The sequence below is a fragment of the Oncorhynchus clarkii genome, chromosome 9 (genome assembly GCF_045791955.1).
Source record: "Oncorhynchus clarkii lewisi isolate Uvic-CL-2024 chromosome 9, UVic_Ocla_1.0, whole genome shotgun sequence".
Lineage (NCBI taxonomy): Eukaryota > Metazoa > Chordata > Actinopteri > Salmoniformes > Salmonidae > Oncorhynchus > Oncorhynchus clarkii.
Genome location: NC_092155.1, coordinates 38957317 through 38973187, shown reverse-complemented (window position 1 = coordinate 38973187; position 15871 = coordinate 38957317). Strand labels below are relative to the sequence as shown.

The 15871-nt window shown below is 39.8% G+C and overlaps 1 protein-coding gene across 1 annotated transcript in view; it reads right to left on the bottom strand.

The window, feature by feature from the left end:
• Window positions 1-14548, bottom strand: part of LOC139416264 (nucleoporin 210) — a 61288-nt gene extending 46740 nt beyond the window's left edge. The window contains exons 1-10 of the mRNA XM_071164716.1: window positions 13939-14548; window positions 12803-12942; window positions 6542-6673; window positions 5555-5651; window positions 5063-5213; window positions 4309-4441; window positions 3972-4130; window positions 761-829; window positions 557-663; window positions 79-219 (exon numbers count right to left, since the gene is read on the bottom strand). Of these exons, the coding sequence (XP_071020817.1) occupies window positions 79-219; window positions 557-663; window positions 761-829; window positions 3972-4130; window positions 4309-4441; window positions 5063-5213; window positions 5555-5651; window positions 6542-6673; window positions 12803-12942; window positions 13939-14105 (1296 nt within the window). The 5' untranslated portion in view covers window positions 14106-14548. The remainder of the gene's footprint in view (window positions 1-78; window positions 220-556; window positions 664-760; window positions 830-3971; window positions 4131-4308; window positions 4442-5062; window positions 5214-5554; window positions 5652-6541; window positions 6674-12802; window positions 12943-13938) is intronic.
• Window positions 14549-15871: the final 1323 nt, after the last annotated feature.

The following is a 15871-nucleotide window of genomic DNA, read 5'->3' as shown; positions in this document are numbered from 1 at the left end:
ATCTCCCACAGTTGGATATAAGATAGCACACTCAAAATATCTGCGAAGAAACCAATTCAAGGTTATGCCAAAACTCACTTGATCCACCACAGATTTGAGCACAGCTTCAATTAGTGTTAGCCCGTTTTTCAAAGCCTTGACACGGTGGTAGGACCCATTCAGGGAGGATTCCAGAATCTCAAAGTACTCCTCTGGGAAGGCAGCTTCGATCCGAATGTTCTGCAGACAGAAACAATCAAGAGAGTAGCACTTAAAAATACAGAAGGAAATAAGACAGAGAAGAACTGTTTTAAAGTGTGGAAAAAACAACCATCAAATAGGACAAATGATGTAGGCCAAAAATGTCCTAAATCTTCCTTTCCAGTATTTTTATGTCTCCCAGCTGTATTTCAGTCTGCAGTTGATTAAACATCAAGAGGAAGATGCAGAATTATACTGACAATAAATTAGCTTTTCCATTTTATAAGAGTGAGAAGAGTGACAGTATTACAGATTTAACAAACAGATCAATCAATGACGGTATAGAATTAAGACAACTTAGGCAGAGCTTACTTACATCAGATAGGTAAATCCTATTGCTTGACTTGTCAAACACCTCAATGAGGATATTATACACTCGTCCTGTTTCCAGGACCCAGCTCTCTCCAGGATTAATCTTAAATCCTGGGAGAAAAAGACAATACGAGTTTAAATTTGAACTGGAATGGTTTACTTTAAAATTAAATCGCTAATACACAAGGATGAAAGCATGCAAACATACCCAAGTATCCTGGTTCCACCACATACAGAGTCCCGTTGGGCAGACGAGACACCCCTTGCATGCGAAGGCCTGAGCAATTGTTATTAAGGACAATAACGTTAGGTACACAAAGAGTGGCATTCTGGGACCGTTTTTAGTTATACTGACAACACTGTTCATGTCTCGTGTTTGTCAAGCGCACAATACAACTCGCTGGGGTAGGGTCTTAACTTGTTATGGCTGCAATCCCACTAACGGGATAAGTGTCATCAACAACCGCTGAATAGCATAGCGCTACATTCAATAAATATTACTACAAATATTTATATTCATGAAATCACAAGTGATATATAGGAAAACACAGTTTAGCCTTTTGTTAATACACCTGTCGTGTCAGATTTTGAAATGATGCTTTACAGCGAAAGCAATACAAGCGTTTGTGTAAGATTATCGATCGAACGACAAAACATTAAGTACACTTAGCATCAAGTAGCTTGGTCACGAAAATCAGAAAAGCAATCAAATTAATCGTTTACCTTTGATGATCTTCACTCACGAGATTCCCAGTTACACAACAAATGTTCCTTTTGTTCCATTAAGATTATTTTTATATCCAAAATACCTCCGTTTGTTTGTCGCGTTATGTTGAGAAATCCAGAGGAAAGAGCGGTCACGACAACGCAGACGAAAATTCCAAATAGTTTCCATATTGTCCACAGAAACATGTCAAAATTTTTTATAATCAATCCTCAGGTTGTTTTTAAAATATATAATCGATAATATATCAACCGCAAATGTCTTTCACAGTAGGAGAGGGAAAAGCAATACCTATCCAAACTCTGTTGCGCGAGCAAAACTCATGTGACCACTTGACACGATGTTATCGTTCTGGCTCATTTTTCGAAATAAAAGCCTGAAACTATGTCTGAAGACTGTTGACTCCTTGAGGAAGCGATAGGAAAAGGAATCTGGTTCTTATCCCTTTAAATCCAGCAAAGGGAGGCTATGGAATATGCAGTTCTCAAAATAGAAGCCACTTCCTGTTTTGATTTTCCTCAGGGTTTCGCCTGCAATATCAGTTCTGTTATACTCACAGACAATATTTTGACAATTTTGGAAACTTGAGTGTTTTCTATCCAATACTATAATAATAATAATATGCATATATTAGCAACTGAGACTGAGGAGCTGGCCGTTTACAATGGGCACCTTTTCATCCAAGCTACTCAATACTGCCCCTGCAGCCATATGAAGTTAAGTAGAGCTTTAGCTCGTCAGTCTGTCAAGTCCTGTTATATTACTGCCCGTCTCTGCTCCACTAGGCACACTCACCTCCTCTATATATACAGATAAAGCACTGCAATCCACTGAGGAGGATATATTTAGGCCCAAGGGGGTGTGGTATATGGCCAATACATCACGGCTATGGGCTGTTCATAGGCAAGACGCGATGCAGAGTGCCTGGATACAGCCCTTAGCTGTGGTATATTGGCCATATACCACAAACCCATGAGGTGCCTTATTGCTATTATAAACTGGTTACCAAAGTAATTAGAACAGTAAAAATACATGTTTAATTATACCTGTGGTATACGGTCTGATATACCACAGCTGTCAGCCAATCAGTATTCAGGGCTCAAACCATAGATTATAAGATAGAATGGAACACTAAACTTCACCATTACTCCCTTCCTACACAGTGCACCATTCATGTTACACACCATTGCATGTCATTACAATAACCATTACGCAACCCTGTTGATGTGACAAGTGTTGTGACATGATTAGGGCTGTTACGGTGACCGTATTCACAAATCATGACCGCAGTCAAATTCCACTTGACCGTTGAGTCACAGTAACTAGGCTTCTCCAAAACTGTGCTCTGATGCCATTAGTAGCCTAACTTGCTAATGGTCAGTACTCTGCCTTTTATTGTCCCTCTAATCACTCTGACATCAATGCAAATGCTAGTGTATATGACAGGTGCATGCATGATAATGGCACATTCTAAATCTAAACTAATATCACACTTATTATTTGGTCAATTTAACGACGAGATTACATTTGAGAATTGTCTGATGGATGACACTATCACTGGTGAACAATGGGCAGTGTGTGCAGTCTAAGATACTTTTGTCACTTTTTCCAAATCAGTCCCATGCACCATGTAGCCGAGCCCATAGGCCTACATGTTTTGAAAAGGTTTGTAATCACAATGCCTATAGGCCCAAGACCCCTGGGAAACACGGTTTGAGAGCCCATAGCCTACAAAGACTAGTGAAACGTGCACTTATAAGCCCGTCATTGCGCAATCATGTATGAAAACAGAGTTTTGACTGGCCACTATTTAAAACAGGATCCCAGCTTTCTCACGCGGCTATATTTATTGCTCAATTCTTCAAATTAAGTACATTCATCCGCTTTACAACCAGTGTAGCTTACCTGGCATATAAAAAAATTAAGTGCTCATCTTTCATGGAACTTTTTTCAAATCCGCATCAGTCGCATCATGCAGCCTTCGAATGTATTAGAAATCAAAACATATAGCCTAACGTTTGTATCTCAACTAAAGTTGCAAAAATAACTGAATTAAGCATATAGGAGTACCTGTTTCTTTGTTTAACAGCTCAACACAGAATAGCCGCATGTGCACACTCCATCAGAAATCATTAGGGGAAAATATCCTTTCCATTTTATTCAGCTATGTTCAATTGTATTGTTCCTACTATAAAATAAAATAACACCACTGGAATTAAGCAAATATTGTCTGCTAAATTAACTAGTGTAGCCCACAGCCATATGACATAGCCTGATCAGGACGTAACATAAGGACAACTCAGAGTATGCAATTCTGTTCTTCTGAAATAGGCTACATTTTCTTCATATCATGTTTCTTTAGACCTGCCTAAAATAAATAATGGATTTATTGTGATGGTGTAGTCTTTATTAAATGGATTTATTAGATTATTTTTTTTTAAATGTACATGTTCCAAAGGTTCACATCAATGGCTTGTAGGCTATGCGTGGAAGCCGGAGACGCTAAACGTGTTTATGTTAATGGTCGATTATCATGAGACAGGCAGTTATTTCTTTGACAATCACCGGCTGACAAAATTTCATGACTGCCACAGGCCTAAATGTTGCTGCATAGTTCCCAAATAATGTCATAGCACAGTAGAGGAGTCCAGAACTAATCAAGATCATGTAAAGTGTGATACGTCTCAAAGGATACTCTTATGGTCCAGCACCACGTTGATATGTCCCAGATGCAGGCCATTGACCGTGGAGGTGCTCTGGTCCAGACTAGCCACGGCCAGCTCTTGGTTTCCATCAGGCCCAGCCACACTGTTCTGGAGGTGCAGCTCATACTGGTCACAGGGCATGGATAACTCTGGAACACAACAGAACTAACCTGGGTTAGTTCTTTATCATAATATCGCCAATATTTACTTCATAAACGTGTAACATGCCACCCTGAGCTGTGATATGAATACCATCTAACCATTCTTGGCACACGTGATTCAATACGGAATTTATTGTTAATTTACTTGATTCAAATTCAGACCTACCTGTGATCTTTCCCTGTCTAATCTTCTGGACCTTGTATTGGATGGATGTGCCCACCAGCAGGTAGACATCATGTGCAGGGCTCAGTAGGATGTTCTCCAGAATCAGCAGTTTCACCTCTGCTGCACCCACATCCTGTGTGAAGGGTAGATACCGTAGTTACGGCACAGCAAACTACACATGCCGTTTGACATGCCGAGAAACCAAATCCAGACCAAATCGGTTACAGTATGATTCACACGCTAGCAATAGCTCCCAACACTCCAAGGCATGTCATTAATCTAATTGTGTCAACTTTATAATCATATTTCATATCACATAAAAAACTACTTAACATTTTTGGTATATAATTGACTGTTGTAAATACACCCCTCAGTGGTACTGTAATCGCTGTGTAATCGAATATTACGCCTACCCTATGACTGTGGAGTCTCATTTCAGACGGGTTAGACAGGCTCTACTAGCTGTGACATCACAGATAAGACTGGAGAGGAGACATCACTTTTACGCAAGTCAGATTGTTATTTATAGCCGTCAATGCCCCCGGAGGGCTGCTGCATGCAACGAGCCGAGACGATAGTAGGAAACTACTTCAACTAAGAAGTTTTTATACCCCTCTGATGTTCCCTTCCCTCGCTTCTACAAAAAAAATACTTCTGATTTGAGGTCCTTGAGCCAGTATTTAATTATTAACTATACAGTATGATACAGTCTACTTCAAAAAAACAAGGTAAGAAATTCAGGACATTTTTAAACCTTATAGAGAGATTCTTGGATTTTGGCCTTGAGCTTAGCGTGGCCCGTTTTCAGTCCTGACACCAAGATGATATCTCCCTGTTTCCCCACTCTCTCCATCTCAGAGATGTAACCAGGGGGGGTGTACGTAGACTCAGAGAATTTAAGAACCCTTGAGGGAGGGAAAGGGATTGGAAAACACATTACATGCCTATTATCGACAGTGACAAATGGACATCTTACAATTAACCTCTACATACAGAGGATAATATTTTAGACTTGTGATAAGATTACTTCAGTATAAGATAGGCCTCAGGTTTTGAGGTCAATTCTGGCACAAGGCAAATCATAACCAAATGTATTTAAATAACTTGATAAGCCACAGGTAAGATTGAATTTGCATTGAATTGCCATCCTTAAACCAGTTGTTATAATGATGTTGTTGACCATCTACTTTACATTCACGCTCACAGGCAGGTTGTTTTCTCCATGATTGAGTGCATGGAAACGCACCTTAATGAGTTGTAGGAGTCAAGGAATCCATCCATGTCTGCATCTTTCACAATGGTCCAGTCAAACACCAGGCTTGCTAGAGTGCTGAAGGTGTTTCCTGCACAATCGACAATTTGGGGGTGAGAGGCGTGGCCAAGTACATGCACCCATTGCTTGGGATTAGATTTAACGTACATTGTGTAATTTAAGTTTCAACTTTCAAATATATTTTACACTGCTACAGGCAAAACATTGTCCTGTGAATTTGTGTTGAAAGGACTTAAATCCCCGTGGACAAGACGGCAAATACAGCACACTACTTTGACTAGTCCCTAAAGGTTGCAGTCCTATAAGCCCAAACACCAATAATCCTCTTTCAACACGGTATTTCAGCTATTCCATTTGATAGATCTGAGAGTAGTACACATAAAGGCTAAAACAAACAACAAAATGCAGCGCGCCTTAGGGGCCGTCATCAAACGGAATCAGGTTGTGGCTCCAGCTCATTTAACAGAGTTTGTCTGTGCCTGGCCCAAATGGAACCAGTGAGACAGAACAAAGAGACATTTAACCACTGCCTGAGGACAGGGAAGGCCTGCCATGGGGGATCACAATCATCACTACTGGAAAAGTCATTATACTGGCTAGTCCACACAACAATACTGTGGATCTCTCGATGCATTAAACTGAAGCGGATAGCACTTTTAAGTTGTTCTTATATCTGTAGTAAAGCTCTAATTACCCTACTAAGAACATTGCATTAACATGTTGCAGAGCAATTACATTGTAAAACGTTTACACAAGTGGAATATCAGGACTTTGTTGCAACAATGGTGATACAATGTTACTAGAGTAAGTACACCGTTAATACAGAGGTAGGTATAGAGCAATTTAATGTCAAGTGTTGTGATGACAGCATACCGTGACGTAAATCTCTCTGAGCAAAAGAGAACCAATGCTACAAGCTGTCCAATAACGCATAACAGTGTATCCTTGAACACTCCTCACCCTCAGAGTCCAGTGCGTGGATCTTCAGTTCCAGTGGTGAGTCCTCCAGGTGCAGCTCTCTGGTGGTGGACACTATCTGGATCTCACTGATGATGTCCACGATGGCATCACAGCGCAGTACCTGTCCCGTTACTGAGTACAGGAGAAGGGGACACCCACACACACAGGTAATGCAGCCAGTTATCATCAAACACACCAAACCTTAAAAATGAGTGATACGGTACGAGGTGTATTCAACTCAAGAAAGGAAACATCTCAGAGGTCCTGCTGTGATTAGCGATGGGCTACATTCAGTATTACTGCACCGTTCTGTACAGTTTCAACATGATTGTTGTTAAAGAAGTTTATAAAAAAGGCATCTGAAAGGGCCTATGAGTTAGGCACCTCTAATTAGTCTGTATCACGAATGACTGCCCCATGACAAGCCAATAGCGCTGGAGTAAACATCTGGCTTGCAGTACTATTGCACAATGTGGTAAAGCAGCAGTTTTCATTCCTTTTACTGAGCCCCCAGGGATGCACTTTTTACATCTAGCCAAGCACTTACAAACCGGATTAAGCTAATAAAAGGGAAATGTTTCAACATATACAATACCAGTCAAAAGTTTGGACACACCTACTCATTGAAGGGTTTTATCTTTATTTTTACAATTTTCTACATTGTAGAATAATAGTGAAGACATCGAAACTATGAAATAACACATGTGGAATCATGTTGTAACCAAAACAAAAGTGTTAAACAAATCCAAATATATTTTACTCTTCAAAGTAGCCACCCTTTGCCTTGATGACAGACTTGCGCACTATTGGCAGTCTCTCAACCAGTCATGAGGTAGTCACCTGGAATGTTAAAAGTTAATTTGTGGAATTTCTTTCCTTCTTCCTTCTCCTTTGAGCCAATCAGTTGTGTTGTGACAAGTAAGCAAAGAGAAACAACAATCCATCATTGCTTTAATGCAGAAAATTTAAAGAACAGAATGTTTCTTTAAGTGCAGTCGCAAAAACTATCAAGCGCTAAGATGAAACTGTTCATTAGAGTTAAATGCACCTCAGATTGCAGCTCAAATAAATTCTTCACAGAGCTCAAGTAACAGACATCTCAATATCAACTGTTCAGAGACTGCATAAATCAGGCGTTCCTGGTTGAATTGCTGCAAAGAAACCACTACTAAAGGACACCAATAAGAAGAGACTTGCTTGGGCCAAGAAACACGAGTAATGGACATTAGACCGATGGAAATCTGTCCTTTGGTCTGATGATTACAAATTTGAGATTTTTGGTTCTAACCGCCTTGTCTTTGTGAGACGCCGAGTAGGTGAACGGATGATCTCCGTATGTGTGGTTCCCACCGTGTAGCATGGAGGAGGTGGTGTGATTTACTTTGCTGGTGACAGTGTCTGTGATTTATTTAGAATTCAAGGAACACTTAACCAGCATGCCTACCACAACTTTCTGCAGCGATATGCCATCCCATCTGGTTTACGCTGAGTGGGACTATCATTTTTTTTTCAACAGGACAATAACCCAAACCACACCTCCACGCTGTGTAAGGGCTATTTGACCAAGGAGAGCGATGGGGTCCTGCATCAGATGACCTGGCGGTCACAATCACTTGACCTCAACCCAATTGAGATGGTTTGGGATGAGTTGGACAGCAGAGTGAAGAGAGAGCAGCCAACAAGTGCTCAGCATATGTGGGAACTCCTTCAAGACTGTTGGAAAAGCATTCCTCATGAAGCTAGTTGAGATAATGCCAAGAGTGCACAAAGCTGTCATCAAGGCAAGGGTTGCTATTTGAAGAATCTAACATGTATTTAGATTTGTTTATCACTTATTTTGGTTACTACATGATTCCATGTGTTATTTCATAGTTTTAAAGTCTTCACTATTATTCTACAATGTACAAAATAGTCCAAATAAAGAAAAACCCTTGAATGAGTAGGTGTGTCCAAACTTTTGACTGGTACTGTAGTTCATAGGGCCGATTTAAGCAGTACACTGAGTAGATTATCTGGCGATAGCCTATAGGCTAAATCACCTCAACATCCATGGACCGAAGTATAACAAGTCCTTACCTTGAACCAAGTTTCCATACAACCTTTTCATGCAAGTAAAGCACATGTCGGATACAAAATGTTATGACAGACCTAATGGAAACAGCAAATATGTCGGTAAACTTTCCAAATGTTGACAAAATACGCTAGACATGGTGGGATCTTTTCATCTGTATAAAATGAATTATGCGAGAAATGGCAGTTGAAATGCTTTCGTGCTAAAATATTGATATAATAACCATTATATCGAAGTAAACTGAGTCACATGATGACACGTGTGCTCTTCCCCCTATGACAAGGGAATTGATGCAGTTTATTAGATTACAGATTCAATAAATAATGATGTACTTCACAAGGTGGTGAAAGTTCAAGGTGATGAGCTTGATGCTTCTTTCCAATAAATATCGAGGGTGTTATTCTGGTGACATGATGATCGATGCTTGGCTGCCATTTGACACAGTTTTATAATCTCGCTCTTTTGTCCATAATTATTTCATCATGTAGGCTATACCCGCACTGTATCTGTGAGCAGTTGGCTTGAGCGCACATGCCAATACCAGAAAGGGCACATTCGCTATATAACGCAAACCGTCAGTCGAGTTGAAAATGGGATGAAAACCCATTTAACCTTTTCATACACGAGTTCCAGATATCTCTATTCTATTTTTTTCTCCCAAATTTTGTGGTATCCAATTGGTAGTTACAGTCTTGTCTCATCGCTGCAACTCCCGTACAGACTCGGGAGAGGCGAAGGTCGAGAGCCGTGCGTCCTCTGAAACACAACCTAACCAAGCCGCAATGCTTCTTGACACAATGCCCTTTCTTGAAACACCCTACACCTGGTGACCGTGACAGTGTGCACTGCGCCCGGCCCGCCACAGGAGTCGCTAGTGAGCAATGGGACAAGGACATTCCTGCCGACCAAGCCTTCCGCTAACCCGGACGATGCTGAGCCAATTGTGCGCCGCTCCATGGGTCCCGTGGTCATAGCCGGCTGCAACAGAGCCTGGACTCTCACCCAAAATCTCTAGTGGCACAGCTAGCACTGTGATGCAGTGCCTTAGACCACTGCGCCACACGGTAGGCCAAGTTCCAAATATCTTTAACGGTCGCCCCAGCGTGAGTTGTTTTATGCACACAATGTCAGAATGCACTCACTGCTCCAAAATGTGATTATTACGCAACAGAACAGTTAACACGAGCTGCCTGCTAATTATCTATAGGCTATATTTGAACTTGTCAATTTAAAATTATTGTAATTAAGTTGTATTTTCTAACAGTTTGAATTGAGGTGTGTTCCACCTCCTCATTAATTCACATAGAAGTAGCCCATTTTAGCGTTACGGGCAATTTATGTTTGAGGCTTTACTGGGCCTGACAAACTTCTCTCTTCACTAATGTTTGCGCAGATCAAGTATGCAGATATTTGAGCAGTCTTGCACAAATTTGAACATTTTCTGGCTAGCGCTAACATTGCCTTCCTTGTTGTTTTCCTAACAAATAATAACTTTGGACATGTGTGAGTTCCAATCAAAGTAAGTTCCTTATTTTCTGCATATTGTGTTGTCGTTTCTACTGTAGGTGCATACAGTCTGCATGTATGTATGTATGGAGCATAATGTATTTACAGTTTTATTCTCATTTTCAAGTTCTGGTGACAAAATGCATTCCGATTATTGCATAGATTGTAATGTACATCTATGATGCATGTAAAATACTTATTTGAAGCTTGTACTGATAATAATGAGCTAATGCTAAGTTATTTGTTTGTTGACATTATACAATGCATTCTGTCAGACCAAAGATGTTATAATGAGGTGAAGGAATGGTTCTCTCCATCTTTTGGGTAAACTTCCGGAAGTGAATGAAGGGAAGTGATGATCGTAGACGACACACCCTCTTCAACATGCATACTATAAAACAGACAACTCATCTTTTCTCCTCTTACTATCTTTGGTTGATGCGGGAAAAAAAACATGCCGGCATGCATAAACTACACCTCCTCGGATTACTTTCGATTTCTAGAAAGTGTGTAACTCAATTATTTTGATCAATGGTGAGCTCACTCGTGATGTGGTTAATTATAAAGAGTAATTGATATTAGCTAATTCATATTGTAGTTTCTGTCAACAGAGTTATAAAAATATGACCGCTTGTGTTACATCAATCTTTCCTCAGTTAGCTCTAGAACAAATGTAGCCTACATTTTCCAGTTTGGATGATTGTGTTATGCTGTAGCTACTTCTGTGAATGTTTGAACATTGCATCCAAAAATAAACTGGTCACATTCTGGACATAACTTTGTAAGGACTGTGTTTGTGCAAAATGTTTGTGAAGAAAAAAAAAAGTGTGGCCAGCTCAAATGTGGATTGTTGAGTTAATCGAACCTGGATGTTCTAAATAAGCGTTCTAATTAGATGTTGACCGATTATGATTTCTCAACAGTGATACAGATTGTTGGAGGACGAAAAAAAGCCGATACCGATTAATCGGCCGATTGTTCGTATTTGTAATAATGACAATTACAACAATACTGAATGAGCACTTATTAACTTAATATAATACATAAAATATATTTAGTCGCAAATAAATAATGAAACATGTTCAATATGGTTTAAATAATGCAAAAACAGTGTTGGAGAAGGAAGTAAAAGTGCAATATGTGCCATGTAAAAAAAGATAACGTTTAAGTTCCTTGCTCAGAACATGAGAACATATAAAGCTGATGGTTCAATATCCCCAGTTCTTCAATATTCCCAGTTAAAACGTTTTAGGTTGTAGTTCTTATAGGAATTATGACACGTCAACTATTTCTCTCTATACTATTTGTATTTCATATACCTTTGACTATTGGATGTTCTTATAGGCACTTTAGTATTGCCAGGCTAATCTTGGGAGTTGATAGGCTTGAAGTCAAACAGCGCTGTGCTTCAAGCATTGCTAAGAGCTGCTGGCATAACGCAGTAAACTGCTGTTTGAATGAATGCTTACGAGCCAGACAGTCAGACTGCTCTATCAAATATCAAATCATAGACTTAATTATAATATAATAAACACAGAAATACAAGCCTTTGGTCATTAATATAGTCAAATCCGGACACTATCATGAAATAAGAAACCGTTCCATATTTTATCGAACGGGTGGCAACCCTAAGTCTAAATATTGCTGTTACATTGCACACCCTTCAATGTTATGTCATAATTGGCAAATTAATTACAGTCTTCACACAGTTCACAATGAGCCAGGCGGCCCAAACTGTTGCATATACCCCGACGCTGTTTGCACTGAACGCAAGAGAAGTGACAATTTCCCTAGTTAATATTGCCTGCTAATATTAATTTATTTTAACTAAATATTAAGCTTTAAAAATATATACTTGTGTGTAATGATTTTAAGAAAGGCATTGACGTTAATGGTCAGGTACATTTGTGAAACGTTTGTGCTTTATTCGCTTATCTGCTTTTTTCGCGAACGTGCTTTTGTTAAATCATCACCCGTTTGGCGAAGTTGAAGTAGGCTGTGATTCGATGATAAATTAACAGGCACCACATTGATTATATGCAACGCAGGACAAGCTAGTTAACCTAGTAATATCATCAACCATGTGTATTTAACTACTGATTGTGAAGATTGTTTTTTTATTTTAATGCTAGCTAGCAACTTACCTTGGCTCCTTGCAGCCACAAGGTTCTTTTGACGCTGCACTCGCGTAACAGGTGGTCAAGCCTGCCACGCAGTTTCTTCATGGATTGCAATGTAATCGGCTATAATCGGCATCCAAAAAGGCAAATTACTGATTGGTATGAAAACTTGAAATCGGCCCTAATTAATCGGCCATGCCTAGTTCTAATCACACCAGTTTGAGCGTATTAAAAATATTTGGTATTTGGGAATTTAACCTCAAACTCGTTTTTATGTGCACTATGTCATCAAGCACAGACTTATCTGCAACAAGTCAGAGAATATTCACATGAAAATCTGTCACCAATTGGATGGAAACACATCTATGGGAGAGACTCAAGAATAGCCTATGTGAGAATATGCTATTTCAATACTACTCCCATGAACTTCCGGATTAGCAGGTAGGCCCATTTCACCTGTTCACGTTTTATGCTGGATGAAAAGGCCCTCCATGGCTGTTTGACCAAAAGCTTAGCCACAATAAAGACACCTCTCTCTCTTCATCCAACAGGTACTGTACTCACCGACATCCTCAGCCAGTATGATGCTGGTGAGTCTGGAAGGCTGGGTGGAGCGGGCCTGGAGGACGGCTCTCTGGGAACACAGTCTGCTGACGTCAACTTCCACAGCCTCGATGCTGGCCACCTCCGGTCTGGTGGAAGACCTGGAGGTACGAAAGGTATTCAGACACTCTCTGGGGACAATTGAAGTTTATAGATAAATAACCTCTTATTTATTAAAAACGGAAGTGTTTTGCTTTCATCAGGGTGCTATTCAGCATAACCTGATGAATATAAAATCGGTCTCATAACTCACATTTTGCCTAATCTCGGTTAACACAGAACTGAAGTCTTGCGTAATTGGTCAGACACTCGATTAAGTTTTGGGTCCATAAGTGTTAGGAATAGAGATTGATTGAGCAAGGATCCGAAACGAAGAGCTCCACCCGATCTCTTTGAAGTTACAGGCAAATCTGTGCCAAATGTCACATTTTGTTACTGAATTCAAAAGATGCTAATGCCAAATCATGATTTGTCCAAAGCACCGGAAATAATGCTACTCCTTATCTCACTTTTCCCAATGTATGAAGACAGATCTATGGTACCATTTGTTTACGTAGTCTGTCTACCAGAGATTATATTTTGCCGAAGGACATGTTGGGAGCTGTTATCTATCAAATTAAAGGTTTTGACAGGAAATGTCTCTGGTAGATGGTTCTAAAATGAAAAGCATAAAGTTTATTTCATTTTGCACTGTCTCTATGCACACGCCAACACACTTAACGTGCACACACATGTATACTGACTCTACACACACAATCTACATGTATTATGCTGCTGCTACTCTTTTTATCATACACTGGACAGTTTATGGGGGGAATTTTGCAGGGCCTGGGCTCATATCCATGTGCATGACCACCGGTACTTTCCAGACAGGGGCATGCCTGTTAGATAATACCCAAGCCAAAACTATTTATTCCATAAAGACATTAACTTTCTATCAACTAAAAGCATTATTCTGATGTAATATTTAGTTATATGCCACAGTGCATAGTAATGACCTAGTTTGTAAGATGATACATGCGTGGACCATGCAACACGTTTCCATGGCGGGTAATATTCTAGGAAAGGTACCCATCTTTTGAAAGATATTCACTTACCATCTGTAACAGCCTTCAGTTGCCTCCAGTGTGAAGTTTATTCTAGTGCTTCGGGCAAGTGGTAATAAAACTTTGGGGATATTCAACTTTGAGGCACACGTGGTGTGAATTGAACTTAATATCAATAACAAAAACACTGACAGTGAGCTCAACACAAAAACCGCCATTTCTGACAGCCAGATAGATAGAATATACTATAATAAAAAAAATATTTAAAAAAATACCATTCAAATTGTTAGAGGTTATAGCCTAATGAAGTGCAATAACTGTATCATTCTTTGATCCTCAATTAACATTTCCGACAGTGAGTGATCACCAAGAGGTAAGCGTTAGATTAAACTAACATTGCTACTGTAACCATGTATTTCAGCAAATATTCGAACCATTGATAGGCTACTTAGTTTCAATTCCTTACACTAACCGTGCGCCGCGACAGCATGACTATGATAATTTCGCTTCTTCCCCTAAATGTAAACGTTCAATTAAAGTTACCTACAAAGCTCTTAGACAAAATACACAGTAGACTTTCCCCTAACGTCTAAATGAACGATTCAATTAATTCACACAAAAAATATAATTCACATGACATGCAGAAATACCCGCCATTACAAATAATTGGAGCTGCAGCGTGCATGCTGGGAGTCAGTTGACGTCATTTACAAAGTCGAAATGTGAGTCTATGATGACGCTTTGTCTTAAAGATGTAGAGTTCCGCTTTTTGCCGGAGCCATTTATGCCTAAATATTTTCATGTACATGAGGACCTTTGCTTTATCTCACCAGCATTCCAGCACCATACAGTAGGCAGCCTATGTCTTAGCACCACTTACATACCACTCACATACTAACAACCCACTATTCAGTCACCTATTGTGAAAGACAACTCAGTCAGTGCATTTGATCATGAGGTGAATTATGCATGCTCCTTATAACAGGGACAAATATGTCCAGGTGTGATCAGGACAGGTTACTATATCCCTTGTATAGCCTATTTCAAGATATGAAACTCCTGGTAGTCTGATACATAGAGTCCTACTGATAAAAGCAATTATAGCGTGGTTTCAAAACACTGATTGTAATGTCTGTGTTTCTCTGGGGAGAGGAAACGCTGCCTTGGTCTCTGCTTTGACCCTAGACTGATGAGGATCACTGTATAGCATTAGTTAGTGAGTACTGCACCATTCCTCAATGTGATTGTTGTTCAGGAGGTCAGCAGGTCTAAACAACTCTCAGCAACACCAATTCTTCCTTTAACTTCCAGTCGCTCTGTCTGAAAGAGACTATATGACCCACTGACACTGCCCCCGGTGAGAGGGGAATAAATCAGCTCAGGAGTTAACACACACACCGGGAACTTTAATTAAACACACTGAGGAAGATGAATATGGGATGTACATGGGGATGAAAAGTGACAAACGTAGTGGAATGGTAGTGTAGAAGGAAATGAAAGGCAATGACGATACAATATTACAAGAGCAGTAATAACAGTTACACATTATGTATCTATTATTACTTTTATTATTATGTGTTTTACTTTTCTATTATTTCTGTATTTTCTTTCTCTCTGCATTGTTTGGAAGGGTCCCAAACTTAAGCATTTCACTGTTAGTCCACAGCTGTTGTTTAAAAAGCATGTGACAAATACAATTAGATTTAGATTTTTTTTATGTTTGGCCCCAACCATTTACAAGTAGAGGAGTTGAGTAAATCAGCTGGGAGCATGTACTTCAGGATCAAACACAGAGCTTTTAGTGCTCCCGGGTTTAAAGCAAGCCGCTGCTCTGTCAGATGTATGGCATAGTATTTTTAAGGTGCACTGAGCACTGTAAAAGTAGATCTTCTTATCCTCAACTGAAAAAATGTGGCCAGTGTGGGCAGTCCATATCTGTTGAAGGCAGCCCTCACTTGAAAAATGCCCGTCTTTTCCCAACAAA